Here is a 22412-nt window from a genome sequence, read left to right on the forward strand (position 1 = left end):
AATCTGATCAACCGAAGCTTCATTCCTAAACGCCCAGGAAGTAGAAACTGACCTAGTAGAATGAGCTGTAATTCTCTGAGGCGGGAGTTTTACCCGACTCAACATAGGCAAGATGAATTAAAGATTTCAACCAAGATGCCAAAGAAATGGCAGAAGCTTTCTGGTCTTTTCTAGAACCGGAAAAGATAACAAATAGACTAGAAGTCTTTCTGAAAGATTTAGTAGCTTCAACATAATATTTCAAAGCTCTAACAACATCCAAAGAATGCAACGATTTCTCCTTAGAATTCTTAGGATTAGGACATAATGAAGGAACCACAATTTCTCTACTAATGTTGTTGGAATTCACAACTTTAGGTAAAAATTCAAAAGAAGTTCGCAACACCGCCTTATCCTGATGAAAAATCAGAAAAGGAGACTCACAAGAAAGAGCAGATAATTCAGAAACTCTTCTGGCAGAAGAGATGGCCAAAAGGAACAAAACTTTCCAAGAAAGTAATTTAATGTCCAATGAATGCATAGGTTCAAACGGAGGAGCTTGAAGAGCCCCCAGAACCAAATTCAAACTCCAAGGAGGAGAAATTGACTTAATGACAGGTTTTATACGAACCAAAGCTTGTACAAAACAATGAATATCAGGAAGAATAGCAATCTTTCTGTGAAAAAGAACAGAAAGAGCAGAGATTTGTCCTTTCAAAGAACTTGCGGATAAACCTTTATCTAAACCATCCTGAAGAAACTGTAAAATTCTCGGAATTCTAAAAGAATGCCAAGAAAAATGATGAGAAATACACCAAGAAATATAAGACTTCCAGACTCTATAATATATCTCTCTAGATACAGATTTACGAGCCTGTAACATAGTATTAATCACAGCGTCAGAGAAACCTCTTTGACGAAGAATCAAGCGTTCAATCTCCATACCTTTAAATTTAAGGATTTCAGATCCTGATGGAAAAAAGGACCTTGTGACAGAAGGTCTGGTCTTAACGGAAGAGTCCACGGTTGGCAAGAGGCCATCCGGACAAGATCCGCATACCAAAACCTTTGAGGCCATGCCGGAGCTACCAGCAGAACAAACGAGCATTCCTTCAGAATCTTGGAGATTACTCTTGGAAGAAGAACTAGAGGCGGAAAGATATAGGCAGGATGATACTTCCAAGGAAGTGATAATGCATCCACTGCCTCCGCCTGAGGATCCCGGGATCTGGACAGATACCTGGGAAGTTTCTTGTTTAGATGGGACGCCATCAAATCTATTTCTGGAAGTTCCCACATTTGAACGATCTGAAGAAATACCTCTGGGTGAAGAGACCATTCGCCCGGATGCAACGTTTGGCGACTGAGATAATCCGCTTCCCAATTGTCTACACCTGGGATATGAACCGCAGAGATTAGACAGGAGCTGGATTCCGCCCCAAACCAAAATTCGAGATACTTCTTTCATAGCCAGAGGACTGTGAGTTCCTCCTTGATGATTGATGTATGCCACAGTTGTGACATTGTCTGTCTGAAAACAAATGAACGATTCTCTCTTCAGAAGAGGCCAAAACTGAAGAGCTCTGAAAATTGCACGGAGTTCCAAAATATTGATCGGTAATCTCACCTCCTGAGATTCCCAAACTCCTTGTGCCGTCAGAGATCCCCACACAGCTCCCCAACCTGAGAGACTTGCATCTGTTGAAATTACAGTCCAGGTCGGAAGCACAAAAGAAGCCCCCTGAATTAAACGATGGTGATCTGTCCACCACGTTAGAGAGTGTCGAACAATCGGTTTTAAAGATATTAATTGAGATATCTTTGTGTAATCCTTGCACCATTGATTCAGCATACAAAGCTGAAGAGGTCGCATGTGAAAACGAGCAAAGGGGATCGCGTCCGATGCAGCAGTCATAAGACCTAGAATTTCCATGCATAAGGCTACCGAAGGGAATGATTGTGACTGAAGGTTTCGACAAGCTGCCATCAGTTTTAGACGCCTCTTGTCTGTTAAAGACAGAGTCATGGACACTGAATCTATTTGGAAACCCAGAAAGGTTACCCTTGTCTGAGGAATCAATGAACTTTTTGGTAAATTGATCCTCCAACCATGATCTTGAAGAAACAACACAAGTCGATTCGTATGAAATTCTGCTAAATGTAAAGACTGAGCAAGTACCAAGATATCGTCCAAATAAGGAAATACCACAATACCCTGTTCTCTGATTACAGACAGAAGGGCACCGAGAACCTTTGTAAAAATTCTTGGAGCTGTAGCAAGGCCAAACGGCAGAGCCACAAACTGGTAATGCTTGTCCAGAAAAGAGAATCTCAGGAACCGATAATGATCCGGATGAATCGGAATATGCAGATATGCATCCTGTAAATCTATTGTGGACATATAATTCCCTTGCTGAACAAAAGGCAAGATAGTCCTTACAGTTACCATCTTGAACGTTGGTATCCTTACATAACGATTCAATATTTTTAGATCCAGAACTGGTCTGAAGGAATTCTCCTTCTTTGGTACAATGAAGAGATTTGAATAAAACCCCATCCCCTGTTCCTGAACTGGAACTGGCATAATTACTCCAGTCAACTCTAGATCTGAAACACAATTCAGAAATGCTTGAGCTTTTACTGGATTTACTGGGACACGGGAAAGAAAAAATCTCTTTGCAGGAGGTCTCATCTTGAAACCAATTATGTACCCTTCTGAAACAATGTTCTGAATCCAAAGATTGTGAACAGAATTGATCCAAATTTCTTTGAAAAAACGTAACCTGCCCCCTACCAGCTGAGCTGGAATGAGGGCCGCACCTTCATGTGGACTTAGAAGCAGGCTTTGCCTTTCTGGCTGGCTTGGATTTATTCCAGATTGGAGATGGTTTCCAAACTGAAACTGCTCCTGAGGATGAAGGATCAGGTTTTTGTTCTTTGTTGAAACGAAAGGAACGAAAACGATTATTAGCTCTGTTTTTTACCCTTAGATTTTTTATCCTGTGGTAAAAAAGTTCCTTTCCCACCAGTAACAGTTGAAATAATAGAATCCAACTGAGAACCAAATAATTTGTTACCCTGGAAAGAAATGGAAAGTAGAGTTGATTTAGAAGCCATATCAGCATTCCAAGTCTTAAGCCATAAAGCTCTTCTAGCTAAAATAGCTAGAGACATAAACCTGACATCAACCCTGATAATATCAAAGATGGCATCACAGATAAAATTATTAGCATGCTGAAGAAGAATAATAATATCATGAGAATCATGATGTGTTACTTGTTGCGCTAAGGTTTCCAACCAAAAAGATGAAGCTGCAGCAACATCAGCCAAAGATATAGCAGGTCTAAGAAGATTACCTGAACACAGATAAGCTTTTCTTAGAAAGGATTCAATTTTCCTATCTAAAGGATCCTTAAACGAAGTACCATCTGACGTAGGAATAGTAGTACGTTTAGCAAGGGTAGAAATAGCCCCATCAACTTTAGGGATTTTGTCCCAAAATTCTAATCTGTCAGACGGCACAGGATATAATTGCTTAAAAACGTTTAGAAGGAGTAAATGAATTACCCAATTTATCCCATTCTTTGGAAATTACTGCAGAAATAGCATTAGGAACAGGAAAAACTTCTGGAATAACCACAGGAGATTTAAATACCTTATCCAAACGTTTAGAATTGGTATCAAGAGGACCAGAATCCTCTATTTCTAAAGCAATTAGAACTTCTTTAAGTAAAGAACGAATAAATTCAATTTTAAATAAATATGAAGATTTATCAGCATCAACCTCTGAGACAGAATCCTCTGAACCAGAAGAGTCATCAGAATCAGAATGATGATGTTCATTTAAAAATTCATCTGTAGGGAGAGAAGTTTTAAAAGATTTTTTACGTTTACTAGAAGGAGAAATAACAGACATAGCCTTCTTTATGGATTCAGAAACAAAATCTCTTATGTCATCAGGAACATTCTGCACCTTAGATGTTGAAGGAACTGCAACAGGCAATGGTACTTTACTAAAGGAAATATTATCTGCATTAACAAGTTTGTCATGACAATCAATACAAACAACAGCTGGAGGAATAGCTACCAAAGGTTTACAGCAGATACACTTAGCTTTGGTAGATCCAGCACTAGACAGCGATTTTCCTGTAGTATCTTCTGACTCAGATGCAACGTGAGACATCTTGCAATATGTAAGAGAAAAAACAACAACATATAAAGCAAAATTGAACAAATTCCTTAAATGACAGTTTCAGGAATGGGAAAAAATGCCAAAGAACAAGCTTCTAGCAACCAGAAGCAATGAAAAATGAGACTTAAATAATGTGGAGACAAAAGCGACGCCCATATTTTTTAGCGCCAAATAAGACGCCCACATTATTTGGCGCCTAAATGCTTTTTGGCGCCAAAAATGACGCCACATCCGGAAGGCCGACATTTTTGGCGCAAAATAACGTCAAAAAATGATGCAACTTCCGGCGACACGTATGACGCCGGAAACGGAAAAGAATTTTTGCGCCAAAAAAGTCCGCGCCAAGAATGACGCAATAAAATGAAGCATTTTCAGCCCCCGCAAGCCTAACAGCCCACAGGGAAAAAAGTCAAATTTTTGAAGGTAAGAAAAAATGATTAAATCAAATGCATTATCCCAAATATGAAACTGACTGTCTGAAAAATAAGGAAAGTTGAACATTCTGAGTCAAGGCAAATTAATGTTTGAATACATATATTTAGAACTTTATAAACAAAGTGCCCAACCATAGCTTAGAGTGTCACAGAAAATAAGATATACTTACCCAGGACACTCATCTACATGTTTGTAGAAAGCCAAACCAGTACTGAAACGAGAATCAGCAGAGGTAATGGTATATATAAGAGTATATCGTCGATCTGAAAAGGGAGGTAAGAGATGAATCTCTACGACCGATAACAGAGAACCTATGAAATAGACCCCGTAGAAAGAGATCACTGCATTCAAATAGGCAATACTCTCCTCACATCCCTCTGACATTCACTGCACGCTGAGAGGAAAACCGGGCTCCAACTTGCTGCGGAGCGCATATCAACGTAGAATCTAGCACAAACTTACTTCACCACCTCCATCGGAGGCAAAGTTTGTAAAACTGAATTGTGGGTGTGGTGAGGGGTGTATTTATAGGCATTTTGAGGTTTGGGAAACTTTGCCCCTCCTGGTAGGAATGTATATCCCATACGTCACTAGCTCATGGACTCTTGCTAATTACATGAAAGAAATTGTGGTTCCTTCATTGTGTCCTAATCCTAAGAATTCTAAGGAAAGATCGTTACATTCTTTGGATGTAGTTAGAGCTTTGAAATATTATGTTGAAGCTACTAAAGATTTCCGAAAGACTTCTAGTCTATTTGTTATCTTTTCCGGTTCCAGGAAAGGTCAGAAGGCCTCTGCCATTTCTTTGGCGTCTTGGTTAAAATCTTTGATTCATCATGCTTATGTTGAGTCGGGTAAAACTCCGCCTCAAAGGATTACAGCTCATTCTACTAGGTCAGTTTCTACTTCCTGGGCGTTTGAAGCTTCGGTTAATCAGATTTGCAAAGCAGCAACTTTGTCTTCTTTGCATACTTTTACTAAATTCTACCATTTTGATGTGTTTTCTTCTTCTGAAGCAGTTTTTGGTAGAAAAGTACTTCAGGCAGCTGTTTCAGTTTGATTCTTCTGCTTATAATTTCAGTTTTTTTCATTATAAGATTAAAACTTTATTTTGGGGCGTGGATTATTTTTTCAGCGGAATTGGCTGTCTTTATTTTATCCCTCCCTCTCTAGTGACTCTTGCGTGGAAGTTCCACATCTTGGGTATTTATTATCCCATACGTCACTAGCTCATGGACTCTTGCAAATTACATGAAAGAAAACATAATTTATGTAAGAACTTACCTGATAAATTAATTTCTTTCATATTAGCAAGAGTCCATGAGGCCCACCCTTTTTTTGTGGTGGTTATGATTTTTTTTGTATAAAGCACAATTATTCCAATTCCTTATTTTTATGCTTTCGCACTTTTTTCTTATCACCCCACTTCTTGGCTATTCGTTAAACTGATTTGTGGGTGTGGTGAGGGGTGTATTTATAGGCATTTTGAGGTTTGGGAAACTTTGCCCCTCCTGGTAGGAATGTATATCCCATACGTCACTAGCTCATGGACTCTTGCTAACATGAAAGAAATGAATTTATCAGGTAAGTTCTTACATAAATTATGTTTTTTCTTCATTCGTTCTATTTTTTTTTTTTTTTTTTTTAAAGCAGGAGTATGGATATGATTGGTGGCTAAATATAGCCACCAATCATCAGCAAGCGCTACCCAGTTGCTGATCCAAAAATGGTCTGGCTCCTATGCGTTACATTCCTGCTTTCTCAATTAAAGATAGCAAGAGAACGAAGAAAAATGTATAATAGGAATAAATTAGAAAGTTGCTTAAAATGGCATGCTCTATCTGATAACATGAAAGAAAAATATTTGGGTTTTGTGTCCCTTTTAAGTGTGGAGTCTGCATTTTTACTTTTAACAGGAATTGGAAAGCCCACAATCAAATTACAGGAAATAGGTACAAAATAAATCCTTGAAAGTGTATTGCAAAGTTTTGTTGTGTGGTTTGTGTTTTGTTTTTAACTACACATTTACATTGTATAATACATTCTTAGTGTTTTTAACGTCCCTTAAAAAAACAGAATTTATGCTTACCTGATAAATTACTTTCTCCAACGGTGTGTCCGGTCCACGGCATCATCCATAACTTGTGGGAATATTCTCTTCCCCAACAGGAAATGGCAAAGAGCACAGCAAAAGCTGTCCATACAGTCCCTCCTAGGCTCCGCCCACCCCAGTCATTCGACCGACGGACAGGAGAAAAAACAGGAGAAACCATAAGGTGCCGTGGTGACTGTAGTTAAAGAAAGAAATTCATCAAACCTGATTAAAAAAAACCAGGGCGGGCCGTGGGACTGGACACACAGTTGGAGAAAGTAATTTATCAAGTAAGCATAAATTCTGTTTTCTCCAACATTGGTGTGTCCGGTCCACGGCGTCATCCATAACTTGTGGGAACCAATACCAAAGCTCTAGGACACGGATGAAGGGAGGGAGCCAATCAGGTTACCTAAGCAGAAGGCACCACGGCTTGCAAAACCTTTCTCCCAAAAATAGCCTCCGAAGAAGCAAAAGTATAAAATTTGTAGAATTTGGCAAAAGACCAAGTCGCTGCCTTACATATCTGATCAACAGAAGCCTCGTTCTTGAAGGCCCATGTGGAAACCACAGCCCTAGTAGAGTGAGCTGTGATGCATTCAGGAGGCTGCCTTCTGGCAGTCTCGTAAGCCAATCGGATGATGCTTTTTAGCCAAAAGGAAAGAGAGGTAGCAGTAGCTTTTTGACCTCTCCTCTTGCCAGAATAAACGACAAACAGAGAAGACGTTTGTCTGAAATCCTTTGTTGCTTCTAAATAGAACTTTAAAGCACGAACTACATCTAAATTGTGTAACAAACGTTCCTTCTTTGAAACTGGATTTGGACACAAAGAAGGCACAACTATTTTCTGGTTAATATTCTTGTTGGAAACAACCTTTGGAAGGAAACCAGGTTTAGTACGCAAAACAACCTTATCTGAATGGAACACCAGATAGGGCGGATTACACTGCAAAGCAGATAACTCAGAAACTCTTCTAGCAGAAGAAATAGCAACCAAAAACAGAACTTTCCAAGATAACATCTTGATATCTATGGAATGTAAGGGTTCAAACGGAACCCCTTGAAGAACTGAAAGAACTAAATTCAGACTCCAGGTAGGAGTCAAAGGTCTGTAAACAGGCTTGATCCTGACCAAAGCCTGAACAAAAGCTTGAACATCAGGCAAAGCTGCCAGTCGTTTGTGTAACAAGACAGATAAAGCAGAAATCTGTCCCTTTAGAGAACTCGCTGATAATCCCTTATCCAAACCTTCTTGTAGAAAGGAAAGGATCCTAGGAATTTTGATCTTACTCCATGAGAATCCCTTGGATTCACACCAGATATATCTTTTCCATATTTTATGGTAAATTTTTCTAGTTACAGGTTTTCTTGCTTGTACCAGAGTATCTATTACAGAATCCGAAAACCCACGCTTAGATAAAATCAAGTGTTCAATTTCCAAGCCTTTGGCTGGAGGGAAACTAGATTTGGATGTTCGAATGGACCTTTTACTAGAAGATCCTGTCTCAAAGGTAGCTTCCATGGTGGAGCCGATGACATATTCACCAGGTCTGCATACCAAGTCCTGCGTGGCCACGCAGGAGCTATCAAGATCACCGAGGCCCTCTCCTGCTTGATCCTGGCTACCAGCCTGGGAATGAGAGGAAACGGTGGAAACACATAAGCTAGGTTGAAGGTCCAAGGCGCTACTAATGCATCCACTAGAGTCTCCTTGGGATCCCTGGATCTGGACCCGTAGCAAGGAACCTTGAAGTTCTGACGAGACGCCATCAGATCCATGTCTGGAATGCCCCATAATTGAGTCAACTGGGCAAATATCTCCGGGTGGAGTTCCCACTCCCCCGGTGGAATGTCTGACGACTCAGATAATCCGCCTCCCAGTTTTCCACTCCTGGGATGTGGATCGCAGATAGGTGGCAGGAGTGATCCTCCCGCCCATTTTATGATTTTGGTCACTTCTCTCATCGCCAGGGAACTCCTTGTTCCCCCCTGATGGTTGATGTAAGCAACAGTCGTCATGTTGTCTGATTGGAATCTTATGAATCTGGCCTTTGCTAGTTGAGGCCAAGCCCTGAGAGTATTGAATATCGCTCTCAGTTCCAGAATGTTTATCGGGAGAAGAGGACTCTTCCCGAGACCATAGCCCCTGAGCTTTCAGGGAGTCCCAGACCCCGCCCCAGCCCACTAGACTGGCGTCGGTCGTGACGATGACCCACTCTGGTCTGCGGAAGCTCATTCCCTGGGACAGGTGATCCTGGGTTAGCCACCAACGGAGTGAGTCTCTGGTCTTCTGATCTACTTGAATCACTGGAGACAAGTCTGTATAGTCCCCATTCCACTGTTTCAGCATGCACAGTTGTAATGGTCTTAAATGAATTCGCGCAAAAGGAACTATGTCCATTGCTGCAACCATCAACCCTACTACTTCCATGCACTGAGCTATGGAAGGTCGTGGAACAGAGTGAAGAACTTGACAAGCGTTTAGAAGCTTTGACTTTCTGACATCTGTCAGGAAAATCTTCATTTCTAAGGAATCTATTATTGTCCCCAAGAAAAGAACTCTTGTCGACGGAGACAGGGAACTTTTTTCTATGTTCACTTTCCATCCGTGAGATCTGAGAAAGGCCAGAACGATGTCTGTGTGAGCCTTTGCCTTTGAAAGAGACGACGCTTGTATCAGAATGTCGTCCAAGTAAGGTGCCACTGCAATGCCCCTTGGTCTTAGAACCGCTAGAAGGGACCCGAGTACCTTTGTGAAAATCCTTGGAGCAGTGGCTAGCCCGAATGGGAGAGACACAAACTGGTAATGTTTGTCCAGAAAGGCGAACCTTAGGAACTGATGATGATCTTTGTGGATAGGAATATGTAGATACGCATCCTTTAGATCCACGGTAGTCATAAATTGACCCTCCTGGATTGTAGGTAAAATCGTTCGAATAGTTTCCATTTTGAACGATGGCACTCTGAGAAATTTGTTTAGGAACTTTAAATCCAGAATTGGTCTGAAAGTTCCCTCTTTTTTGGGAACTACAACAGATTTGAGTAAAAACCCATTCCTTGTTCCACGGTTGGAACTGGGTGTATCACTCCCATTTTTAACAGGTCTTCTACACAATGTAAGAATGCCTGTCTCTTTATTTGGTTTGAAGATAAGTGAGACATGTGGAACCTTCCCTTGGGGGTAGTTTTTTGAATTCCAGCAGATAACCCTGAGAAACTATTTCTAGTGCCCAGGGGTCCTGAACATCTCTTGCCCAAGCCTGAGCAAAGAGAGAGAGTCTGCCCCCCTACTAGATCCGGTCCCGGATCGGGGGCTACTCCTTTCATGCTGTTTTGGTAGCAGCAGCAGGCTTCTTGGCCTGCTGACCCTTGTTCCAGCCTTGCATCGGTTTCCAAGCTGGTTTGGTTTGTGAAGCATTACCCTCTTGTCTAGAGGCTGCAGAGTTGGAGGCCGGTCCGTTCCTGAAATTGCAAAAGGAACGAAAATTAGACTTATTCTTGGCCTTGAAAGGCCTATCTTGTGGAAGGGCGTGGCCCTTAACCCCAGTGATGTCTGAGATAATCTCTTTCAATTCTGGCCCAAAAAGGGTTTTACCTTTGAAAGGGATATTAAGCAATTTTGTCTTGGAAGATACATCCGCTGACCAAGACTTTAGCCAGAGCGCTCTGCGCGCCACAATTGCAAACCCTGAATTTTTCGCCGCTAATCTTGCTAACTGCAAAGCGGCATCTAAAATAAAGGAATTAGCTAACTTCAGTGCGTGAATTCTGTCCATAACCTCCTCATACGGAGTCTCTCTACTGAGCGACTTTTCTAGTTCCTCGAACCAGAACCACGCTGCTGTAGTGACAGGAATAATGCACGAAATAGGTTGCAGGAGGTAACCTTGCTGTACAAAAATCTTTTTAAGCAAACCCTCCAATTTTTTATCCATAGGATCTTTGAAAGCGCAATTATCCTCGATAGGAATAGTAGTGCGCTTGGCTAGTGTAGAAACTGCCCCCTCGACCTTAGGGACTGTCTGCCATAAGTCCTTTCTGGGGTCAACCATAGGAAATAATTTCTTAAATATAGGAGGGGGGGACAAAAGGTATGCCGGGCTTCTCCCACTCCTTATTCACTATGTCCGCCACCCGCTTGGGTATAGGAAAAGCGTCGGGGGTGCACCGGAACCTCTAGGAACTTGTCCATCTTGCACAATTTTTCTGGAATGACCAGGTTGTCACAATCATCCAGAGTAGATAGCACCTCCTTAAGCAGTGCGCGGAGATGCTCTAATTTAAATTTAAATGTTACAACATCAGGTTCTGCCTGTTGAGAAATTCTACCTGAATCAGAAATTTCCCCAATCTGACAAAACCTCCCTCATGGCCACTTCATATTGGTGTGAGGGTATGACAGAGCAATTATCATCAGCGCCCCTCCTGCTCTACAGTGTTTAAAACAGAGCAATCGCGCTTTCTCTGAAATGCAGGCATTTTGGATAAAATATTTGCTATGGAGTTATCCATTATTGCCGTCAATTGTTGCATAGTAACAAGCATTGGCGCGCTAGAAGTACTAGGGGTCTCCTGCGTGGGCAAAACTGGTGTAGACACAGAAGGAGATGATGTAGAACTATGTCTACTCCCTTCATCTGATGAATCATCTTGGGCAACTTTATTATCTGTGGCAGTACTGTCCTTACTTTGTTTGGACGCTATGGCACAATTATCACACAATTTTGAAGGGGGAGACACATTGGCTTCCATACCTACAGAACATAGTGTATCTGAAGGCATAGACATGTTAAACAGGCTTAAACTTGTCAAAGTACAAAAACCGTTTTAAAACAAAACCGTTACTGTCTCTTTAAATTTTAAACAGGGCACACTTTATTACTGAATATGTGAAAAACTATGAAGGAATTGTTCAAATTTAACCAAATTTTCACCACAGTGTCTTAAAGCATTCAAAGCATTGCACCTTTAACCCTTAAAATGAGGAAACCGGAGACGGTTACAGTTTTAACCCCTCTACAGCCTTTGCTGCGACTTTACCAAACCCAGGGGGGTATACGATACCAAATGAAGCCTTCTAGGAACCTTTTCAACTACTTTCAGACCCACACACATGCAGCTGCATGTCCTGCTCTCAAAAGTAACTGCGCAGTAATGGCGCGAAAATGAGGCTCTGCCTACTACAGAGAAGGCCCTTCCTGACTGGGAAGGTGTCTAAACCAGTGCTGACGTAAAAAAACATTCCCCAAAGTTTATAAAGTGTGAATTTCAACATAAAGCTGTATAAAATGCCCAAATAAAGCAATCGATCTAGCTCATAAAAGTGTCTACCAGTTTTATAGCCCATATTAAGCCCTTTATTCTGTTTGAGACTAAGAAAATGGCTTACCGGTCCCCATGAGGGGAAATGACAGCCTTTCCAGCATTACACAGTCTTGTTAGAAATATGGCTAGTCATACCTTAAGCAGAAAAGTCTGCCAACTGTTTCCCCCAACTGAAGTTATCTCATCTCAACAGTCCTATATGGAAACAGCAAACGATTTTAGTTACTGCTGCTAAAATCATATTCCTCTCACAAACAGAACTCTTCATCTTTTTCTGTTTCAGAGTAAATAGTACATACCAGCACTATTTTAAAATAACAAACTCTTGATAGTAGAATAAAAAACTACAACTAATCACCACATACTCTTCCCCATCTCCGTGGAGATGCTGCTTGTTCAGCGGCAAAGAGAATGACTGGGGTGGGCGGAGCCTAGGAGGGACTATATGGACAGCTTTTGCTGTGCTCTTTGCCATTTCCTGTTGGGGAAGAGAATATTCCCACAAGTTATGGATGACACCGTGGACCGGACACACCCAATGTTGGAGAAATTTACCATTTTATTTATTACCAGTGGCTGTAATATATCTTTAAAAATAAATAAATATTGTTTTAAAGTGTTGTAGATGAATTATGCTGCTAAGAAAATGCAGGAACTATAGACCTCCATCAGGTGTACTTTAGGTTTTATTTACACAACACCAGGGGCCCGATCCGATATGCAGTGTCGCCCGCAAAAAGCCGGTGACGCCAAATTTTGCGCTGGTTTGGTATCCTTTATATGGCGTAACATAGAAGTTACGCTCGTATATTTCACCCTTCGGCCGTAGTTTTTTGGCCCATAGAGTGATATACCAAACCCGCGCAGTTTGGTATCCAATATACAGTGTAAGGACTTACGTGGCGAAAATGGAGAAATCTTACTCCATTTTCACCTCGCCACAAAATGCAGGCATAGTAAGCCTTACGCTGAGTATTGGAGCCCCGTAACTCCCTAAACTACCTGCAAAATAAACCTAACACCTAACGCGCATGCGCAATGTCTATCTACCTGTCAACCGCAATCCCGGACCCCGCCGCCACCTATATTATATGTATTACCCCCTAATCTGACCCCCCCCTATACCGCCGCCACCTATATTATATGTATTACCCCCTAATCTGACCCCCTTACACCGCAGCCACCTATATTAAATTTATTAACCCCTAATCTGAGCCCCCTACACCGCCGCCACCTATTTTAAATATATTAGCCCCTAATATGATCCCTCTACACCGCCGACACCTATTTTAAATATATTAACCCCTAAACCTAACCCTAACACCCCCTAACTCAATTATTATTTAAATAAATCTAAATAATATTAATATTATTAACTAAATTATTCCTATTTAAAACTAAATACTTACCTATAAAATAAACCTTAAGATAGCTACAATATAATTATTAATTATATTGTAGCTATTTTAGGGTTTATTTATTTTACAGGTAATTTTATTTTATATTTTATTTTAACTAGGTACAATAGCTATTAAATAGTTAATAACTATTTAATAGCTACCTAGTTAAAATAATTAAAAAATTATCTATAAAATAAATCCTAACGTAAGTTACCATTACACCTAAGACTACACTATCAATAAATTAATTAAATAAACTACAATTATCTCAACTAAAATACAATTAAATACACTAAATTATATTACAAAACAACAAACACTGAATTTCAAAAAATAAAAAAAAGATTACAAGAATTTTAAGCTAATTACACCTAATCTAAGACCCCTAATAAAATAAAAAAGCCCCCCAAAATAATAAAATTTCCCCTACCCTAAACTAAATTACAAAAGTAATCCGCTCTATTACCAGCCCTTAAAAGGGCCTTTTGAGGGGCATTGTCCCAAAGTAATCAGCTCTTTTACCTGTAAAAAAAAAAAAGAACAAACCCCCCCCCCCCATTACAACCCACCACCCACACACCCCTACTCTAAAACCCACCCGATCCCCCCCTTAAAAAAACCTAAGTCTAACACCCAAGTGCTCCTTACCTGTCCTGAAGACCGGCGGAGAAGGTCCTGTTCCAGTCGGTGAAGTCTTCCAAGCGGCGACATCATCTTCTTCCAGGAACCAGCCGGCGCGGAGCGGAGGAGTTGAAGACGATGACCGCGGAGCTGAAGACCGTCCACTCTGGAACTGAAGACCGGCGACGCTGGAACTGAAGACGGCGGAGCCATGGAGGATCCTCTTCATACGATATCCGCCGTACACTGAATAGGAATTCAAGGTACGCAATTAAAAATGGCGTCCCTTGAATTCCTATTGGCTGATTTGAGCCTTCAAATTCAAATCAGCCAATCGGATGAGAGCTACTGTAATTATATTGGCTGATTTGAATAGCCAATAGAATAAGAGCTACTGTAATTCTATTGGCTGATTAGAATAGCCAATAGAATTACAGTAGCTCTTATTCTATTGGCTATTCAAATCAGCCAATAGAATTACAGTAGCTCTCATCCGATTGGCTGATTTGAGCCTTCAAATTCAAATCAGCCAATCGGCCAATAGGAATTCAAGGGACGCCATTTTTAATCGCGTACCTTGAATTCCTATTCAGTGTACGGCGGAGAGCGTATGAAGAGGATCCTCCACGCCTCCTCGGTCTTCAGTTCCAGCGTTGTCGATCTTCAATTCCAGCATCGCCGGACTTCAGTTCCAGAGTGGACAGTCTTCAGCTCCGCGGTCATCGGTCTTCAACTCCTCCCCTCCGCACGGCTGGTTCCTGGAAGAAGATGATGTTGCCGCTTGGAAGAAGACCTTCACCACCTGGAACAGGACCTTCTCCGCCGGTCTTCAGGACAGGTAAGGAGCACTTGGGTGTTAGACTTAGGTTTTTTTAAGGGGGGATTGGGTGGGTTTTAGAGTAGGGGTGTGTGTGGGTGGTGGGTTGTAATGGGGGGGGGGGGGTTGTTCTTTTTTTTTACAGGTAAAAGAGCGGATTACTTTGGGGCAATGCCCCACAAAAGGCCCTTTTAAGGGCTGCTAATAGAGCTGATTACTTTTGTAATTTAGTTTAGGGTAGGGACATTTTATTATTTTGGGGAGCTTTTTTATTTTATTAGGGGGCTTAGATTAGGCTTAATTTAATTATTTTTTGTAATTTAGTGTTTGTTTTTGTAATATAGTTTAGTGTATTTAATTGTATTATAGATGAGATAATTGTAGTTTATTTAATTTATTGATCGTTTAGTGTTAGGTGTAATGGTAACTTAGGTTAGGATTTATTTTACAGGTAATTTTGTAATTATTTTAACTAGGTAGCTATTAAATCGTTATTAACTATTTAATAGCTATTGTACCTAGTTAAAATAAATACAAAGTTACCTGTAAAATAAATATAAACCCTAAAATAGCTACAATGTAATTATTAATTATATTGTAGCTATCTTAGGGTTTATTTTATACGTAAGTATTTAGTTTTAAAAGGAATTATTTAGTTAATAATATTAATATTATTTAGATTTATTTAAAAAATAATTAAGTTAGGGGGTGTTAGGGTTAGACTTAGGTTTAGGGGTTAATATATTTAAAATAGGTGGCAGCGGTGTAGGGGGATCATATTAGGGGCTAATATATTTAAAATAGGTGGCGGCGGGTGTAGGGGGCTCAGATTAGGGGTTAATAAATGTAATATAGGTGGCGGCGGGTGTAGGGTGGTAATACATTTAATGTAGCTGGCGGCGGTTTAGGGGTTATATATTTATTAGGAGTGAGAGGGGGGATTGCGGATAGAGGGGTATACGTGTCGGGATGATGTTTGGGAGGTGTGTTAGACAGTTACGGGAGATTTACAAGTTTAGTTAGTTTGTTTTTTTTTAGGCGCAGGCAGTTGCTAAAGTGCCGTAAGTCACTTGCGACTCCAGAAATTTGTACTTACGCTTATTTCTGGAAATCGCTAGTTTGTCCGACTTACGGCACTTTAGCAACTGCTGGCGCCGTATATGTGATAGCTCGATGTGCGAGGTCAAACTACGGGTGGCGCAGGTTTCCACGCTTGCGCCGAAACCTGCGCCGTATATTGGATCGCGCCATGATAATTACAATTTATTTTTGGTAACCACATCTAAAAATTATAGTCTTGAAGTATTTTCATAGATTCCATTGAAGGGAGCAGACTTGGCTTAAATAAGATAATATAATAGTAATTTAAATTAAAATAAGTTTTGTAGTTGCTTAAGTTTACTATGTCGGTATTAGTTATTTTTAAACATCAAATTGGATCATTTATGGCTCATGGGTAGACTTAACACGTTGTAAGTTTCCTCTTAGCATCTCTTTAAAAGGGACAAACAACTGCTAAATACTAATTTTTTTCATCAATCACCCCCCCCAAAAAAGTGAATTTACAGTCAGCCCGAAACTATAAATGGTTGCAGTGTTTCATGCTGCTAAGGGGCTTATGAAGGGCTTTAAAGGGACATGAAACCCAAAAATGTTCTTTCACAATCCAGATAGAGAATACAATTTCAAACAATTCTCCAATTTACTTCTATAATTTTAAATTGCTTCCTTCTTTTGGTATCCCTTTGCTGAAAGGTTTTATCTAGGCAAGCTCAGAAGCAGCAGAGAACCTAGGTTCTAACTATTGATTGGTGGCTGAAAATATGTGTGTGTGGTGTGTGTGTGTGTATGTATATATATATATATATATATATATATATATATATATATATATATATATATAATATATATATAATATATATATATTCTAATCGATCTCGATTGTGATTGGCTCACCAATGTGTTCAGTTAGAAACCATTAGTGCATTGCCTGCTCCTTCAACAAATTATTATGCCAAGAGACTGAAACTAATTCGATAATAGAAGTAAATTAGAAAGTTGTTTAAAATTGTATTCTCTATCTCAATCATGATAGAAAACAATGGGTTTCATGTCCCTTTAACTACTGAAGATAGGCCAGCTTTAGTTTTATTATTAGTGACACCACTCAGAAACAAATCCACTCCCTTGTAATTTCCCGACTTGACTACTGCAATCCATTCTAAATGCCTCTGCCAGGCTTTGCTGAACCTCTCTGAGAGTCACTTCACTGGCTCCCCATTCACCGAATTAAATTCAAAATCTTCCGCTACAAAGCCCTTACCAACGCCACTACCTGTCCTCACTAATTAACAAATATACTCCAGCCCACCCACTAAGGTCCAACAATGACCTGCTCCTTGCATGTTCTACCATAGTCTCTTCCCATGCTGGACTGCCGGACTTTTGTTACATGGCACCAACCCACTGTAAAACACTTCCTCGCATTGTCAGACTTTCCCCTAATCTGTCTTCCTTTATACGCTCCCTAAAGACATTTTTGTTCAAGGAAGCCTACCACCCAACTCAGTAAAAAAATGAATTCCACTTACGTTATAATTTACCTCATCTAACTTTGTACGAACATCTCTAGTTCATAGAATATGCCATCTATATGCACATTAAATCCGTAAACTATATATTTAAAAAAAAAAACACGCTATCGGGATCAAGAGCTCAGAGCAATTGTATTTCATGTGCAAACCTTACTGTGGATAAAAACGTTTATGACTATATCTCTTACTCTTAAACTGTAATGTTTTCAACGTTGTTGTCACTATTACCATTTGATAAATTAAGATGCTCCTTATCTAAGTGTTGGAATCTCCCTAGGGCCTCATTTATCCCTGGGATTTTGACTTGTTGTTTTAATAATATTGGCATGGAATACAGCTGGGATGTTAACTGGTGAATAGTGTATTGGTTGCTATGCTACTGAAAGAGCAACCTAATCTTGATTGGAGTAAAGTGATTCCTCTATAGATGAAACTGAACATTTGCTTCCTCTATACAGACCAAGAGCAGCTAGGGCAATTTTAAACAACTTTACAATTTACTCCTATATCTAATTTTAACTTCATTCTGTTGTAATCCTTTATTGAAAAGAATACCTAGGTAGGCTAAGGACCGCAAAGCACTACTGGGAGCTAGCTGCTCATTGGTGGCTGCAAATATATGCCTCTTGTCATTGGCTTACCTGGTGTGTTCAGCTAGCTCCCGATAATGCCTTCTCCTTTAGCAAAGGATACCAAGAGAAGTCAATTTCATAATAGAAGTAAACTGTAAAGTTGATTAAAATTGTACAACCTATCTGAATCATGAAAGAAACATTTTTTGGATTCATTCCTTACTTTCCTTAAAGACCACACACCATGGTCAAGTCTTCTGAATACTTTTAGTGATGTCACAATTTTATGTGTAATTTAAGTGAAATATATATCCTGCCATTTGTGGTCTCATTAGCATCATTTACAGAAAGCCCTCAGTATTAGTGTTTGTTTATGGATTCATTAAAAAACACACCACCAGGCTGTTTACAACACGCTCTTACATACAATGGCACACAAAGATTTAAAACACTGCAAAAGGTTTGTTTTTGCAAACATGTAGCATGGGAAACTTTTTTTTATTTATTTTGCAGCTTGTTTGTTCTTAAAATAGTTTTGTGTGGCCAGGCAAAACCTTTTGGTTTTAGCTTTCCTTCACACACAGGCTCAATACATTGTTTAGTCTTTATCAAGAAAGTATTTGCCTAAATTCATCATGTTTAACCTCTTGACAATCAGAGGTTTAAATGTTTTAATGCATTATTTGCAATCTGATGCTTCTAATAACCTATTCGTCTTTAAAATAAATTTTGCATTTTTTTGATGATTTTAATCTGCATTTATTAATGTTTTTGCTGTGTTTTTAGATGGTTAGTAAGGACCTGAGTCTTATTCAGACTAAGGAGGTTGCCATGAAACCAGAGGATGCAAAAAGGTATTCCAAGACCAAGCTACTGACTTAATTCCATTATTGGAGAAAGGTAGGAAACATTGTTGTAATATGGTTTATTTAGTGGTCATCTTAAAATAAGTTACATTAATACAAACAAGTGAAATTTGTTTTTAATAAATTATGTACACTGAATCAGAGGTTGTAAAATTCTGGAAGATTAGCCCCTAATATCTTCTGTTGCTTAAAGGGATACTAAACCCACATGACATTTTTCATGATTCAGATAGAGCATGCAATTTTAATTAACTTTCTAATTTACTCCTATAATCAATTTTTCTTTGTTCTCTTGCTATCTAAATTTAAAGAGCAGGAATGTAAATCTTAGCAGACAGTCAATTTTAGGTTCAGCATCATAGATGGTGGCTTGCTTATTGGTGGCTACATTTAGCCACCAATAAGCAAGCACAACTGAGGTTCTCAACCAAAAATGGGCTGGCTCCTGTGCATTACATTCTGCTTTTTAAATAAAGATAGCAAGAGAACGAAGAAAAAAATTATAATAGGAGTAAATTGGAAAGTTGCTTAAAATTGCATACCCTATCTGAATCATGAAAGAAAAAATTGGGTTTAGTGTCACTTTAACTAGGTGTTAAATGTATAATGTGTCTTCTTGACTGTGTAAATCTCTAAATAGTTACCAAAACCATATCCTAGCCTGTCCGCTTCGTCACTAAATATTATTTGTGGTTTTGTTATAGAGTGTTAGCCTGCCAGAAATGTTTAAATGCTCCAAATCTATCATGTTCCCATGTATTTTTTGGATCAACTGTTTAAAACACTATTAATGCCATCTCGTCTTGGAAAAATCTGTTAATAAATAAATGTGAATGCAATATGGGGTCAAGGTTTCTGTAATGTTTGTTAATCTGTTGATTCTCAGGTCCTGTGATTGCTTTGGAGTTTAATGGAGGATGAAGCAGTAGAGAAGTGCAAATCAAGTGTAAATGACATTTTCAGTGGTACACAGGTGAGCAGTCCTATCAAACGATGCGAGAGAGCTGGGATTTCCAAACTGTATCATAGCAAAGCTATATTTTACCAATGTATGTGAAGCTTGTCCATTTAAACTCAATTTGTGCCCTGTGCCTGCTCATTGGAAGGAGAGAGTTGTGGGGCTAACAAGCAATATCTCTGTCCTTTGCGCAGCGTTTTACTTTCTTCACAACTGTGAGTCAGTTGTTAGTCTGCTTTTGCCAGGACTCCATGCTGTTTTCACTCCATCATTTAGAGGGATTTATAATCCTGTGACTATAACATGGTTAAACTTAAACACATTGGCTACAAGAGAGGACTGCAGCATATTACTGTACAGTGCACTGCAGCCCTTTTTGGGAGCTAGGTGAACATACCAGGTAAGCTCTAGGCAGGCTTAGCAACCAGCATGGGTGTATGTATGAAGGTTTGCTCCATACCTTGTGAGAGGGTTTAAGTTACAGCTGCTCCCAAAGCTTATTTCTCAATGGCATGATAGCACATTCAGCAAAAACATTGTCTAAAAGTGCACGTTTGGACTCATAATCCTGCTCAAATCTATAATTCTGGATCATTTTTAAGCTTTAAGGGACAGTATACTATAAATATTCACCCTTATTTTGTTCTAAAACACTTGTTATAACAGCTGCAGAGTATTAAATCAGTGGAAATTACTCATTTAAGTTTATTTTTGCATTAAACCCCCAAAGATTACATATACAAAGTCTCATCTGAGAGCAGCAGTGCGTTGTACTCCTAAGCAGATCCATAAGGAAGTAATTCATGGGAGCATATTTTTGGAGGGAAATGTGAAGAGCCAGCGACAATATTATAGGATAGAAGTTTTAAAATGGTTACCTGTAAGAGGTTTTCTAAAAGACTTGAGCCATTTACAAATGCTGTTTTATGCCAGTTTGTCCTTTTAACATATATCCCACCCTAAAACTGAGATTACATGGGTTTATTATTGGTATTTGTCCCATACCAGGTAGGTTAGTCTAACAAAGAGAGTATGTGAGATTTACTGGGAGAGATTTAATTACTGATATATTGCAGAACTGTATGTAATAATGGTCACACTTGTTTGTGGTCATGTGACTCCCATTGGTTTTCCTCTCACTCTTTTTCAATTCTGTTGCACATTTAACTTGTTGAGGGGAAGTGATACTAGGAAGGAGAAGTTCAATGCTAGTTTGTTTAAATGCTTCTACAAGTGGACAGAAGCAAAATATCCAAAAGGTTAGCACTGCCAACTGAGATCACTCAGTGAGATGAGATATCCATTGGCATTGACATCATTCACTTTTATCAGTAAATAAAAAACTTTTTTTTTTTCTCAGATTTAGTATTTTAAAATGCAGCTGTATCGATTATAATGGTCTCTGTGTACACTCCGCAACCACCTTTATATTGAGGAAGTGTATAACTAAATATTCTCAGTCTGCCTATAAGGTTCTGACCAAACATTTCACCCTCCTGTTTACTATCCCACTTCACTATTATATTGAGCATTTAGTAACTCCTTGGTTAAAGGGACAATAAACCCAAAATTGTTCTTATGCAATTTTAAACAACATTCCAAATTACTTATTATCTAAGTTTGCTTCATTTTTTAGATATCCTTTGTTAAAGAAATAGCAATGCACATGGGTGAGCCAATCACGTGAGGCATCTATGTGCAGCTACTGAGCCTATCTAGATATGCTTTTCAGCAAAGCATATCAAGAGAATGAAGCAAATTAGACCATAGAAGTAAATAAGAAAGTTGTTTAAAATTGCATGCTCTTTTTTTAATCATGAAAGAAAAACAATTGGGTTTTATGTCCCTTTAAGTGATAGTTAAATATTGTATGTTTGCACCATTAGTAGACCATTTTATGTTAAAGCAAAGATGGATTTTGCATGTGTCAGTTTTTGTATTTTACATCTTCCTATGTAGTGTGCATTTGTGTGCACTGAACCAATTAAGCTGCATTGCTTTCTTACTTCTTTTTGGTGTAGTGGGACTAATTTTTGGAAACATACTATCTAGTGCTCAGATACCTCAAAATCAATATTCTGATATAACATTGTTATGCCAGTACTAGGGGTGGGACTGCCCATCATTATACCGTGCAGCATACTCATCAGTGTATATATACTCACATCATTATACCGTGCAGCAAACTCATCAGTGTAAAGATACTCAGATCATTATACTGTGCAGCATACTCATCAGTGTATATATACTCATATAGTTATACCGTTCAGCATACTCATCAGTGTATATATACTCACATCATTATACTGTGCAGCAAACTCATCAGTGTATAGATACTTGCATCATTATACTGTGCAGCAAACTCATCAGTGTATAGATATTCACATCATTATACCGTGCAGCAAACTCATCAGTGTATAGATACTCGCATCCATATACCGTGCAGCATACTCATCAGTGTATAGATACTCGCATCATTATACCGTGCAGCAAACTCATCAGTGTATAGATACTTGCATCATTATATAGTGCAGCATACTCATCAGTGTATAGATACTCGC

General features: G+C 39.2%; 1 protein-coding gene across 1 annotated transcript in view; it reads left to right on the forward strand.

The window, feature by feature from the left end:
- Window positions 1-22412, forward strand: part of RP2 (RP2 activator of ARL3 GTPase) — a 166786-nt gene that overhangs the window by 81551 nt on the left and 62823 nt on the right. Inside the window, 4 exon segments of the mRNA XM_053707740.1 lie at window positions 18814-18880; window positions 18883-18927; window positions 19780-19808; window positions 19810-19866. Of these exon segments, the coding sequence (XP_053563715.1) occupies window positions 18814-18880; window positions 18883-18927; window positions 19780-19808; window positions 19810-19866 (198 nt within the window).

This window comes from Bombina bombina, chromosome 3, assembly GCF_027579735.1.
Source record: "Bombina bombina isolate aBomBom1 chromosome 3, aBomBom1.pri, whole genome shotgun sequence".
Classification (NCBI taxonomy): Eukaryota; Metazoa; Chordata; class Amphibia; order Anura; family Bombinatoridae; genus Bombina; species Bombina bombina.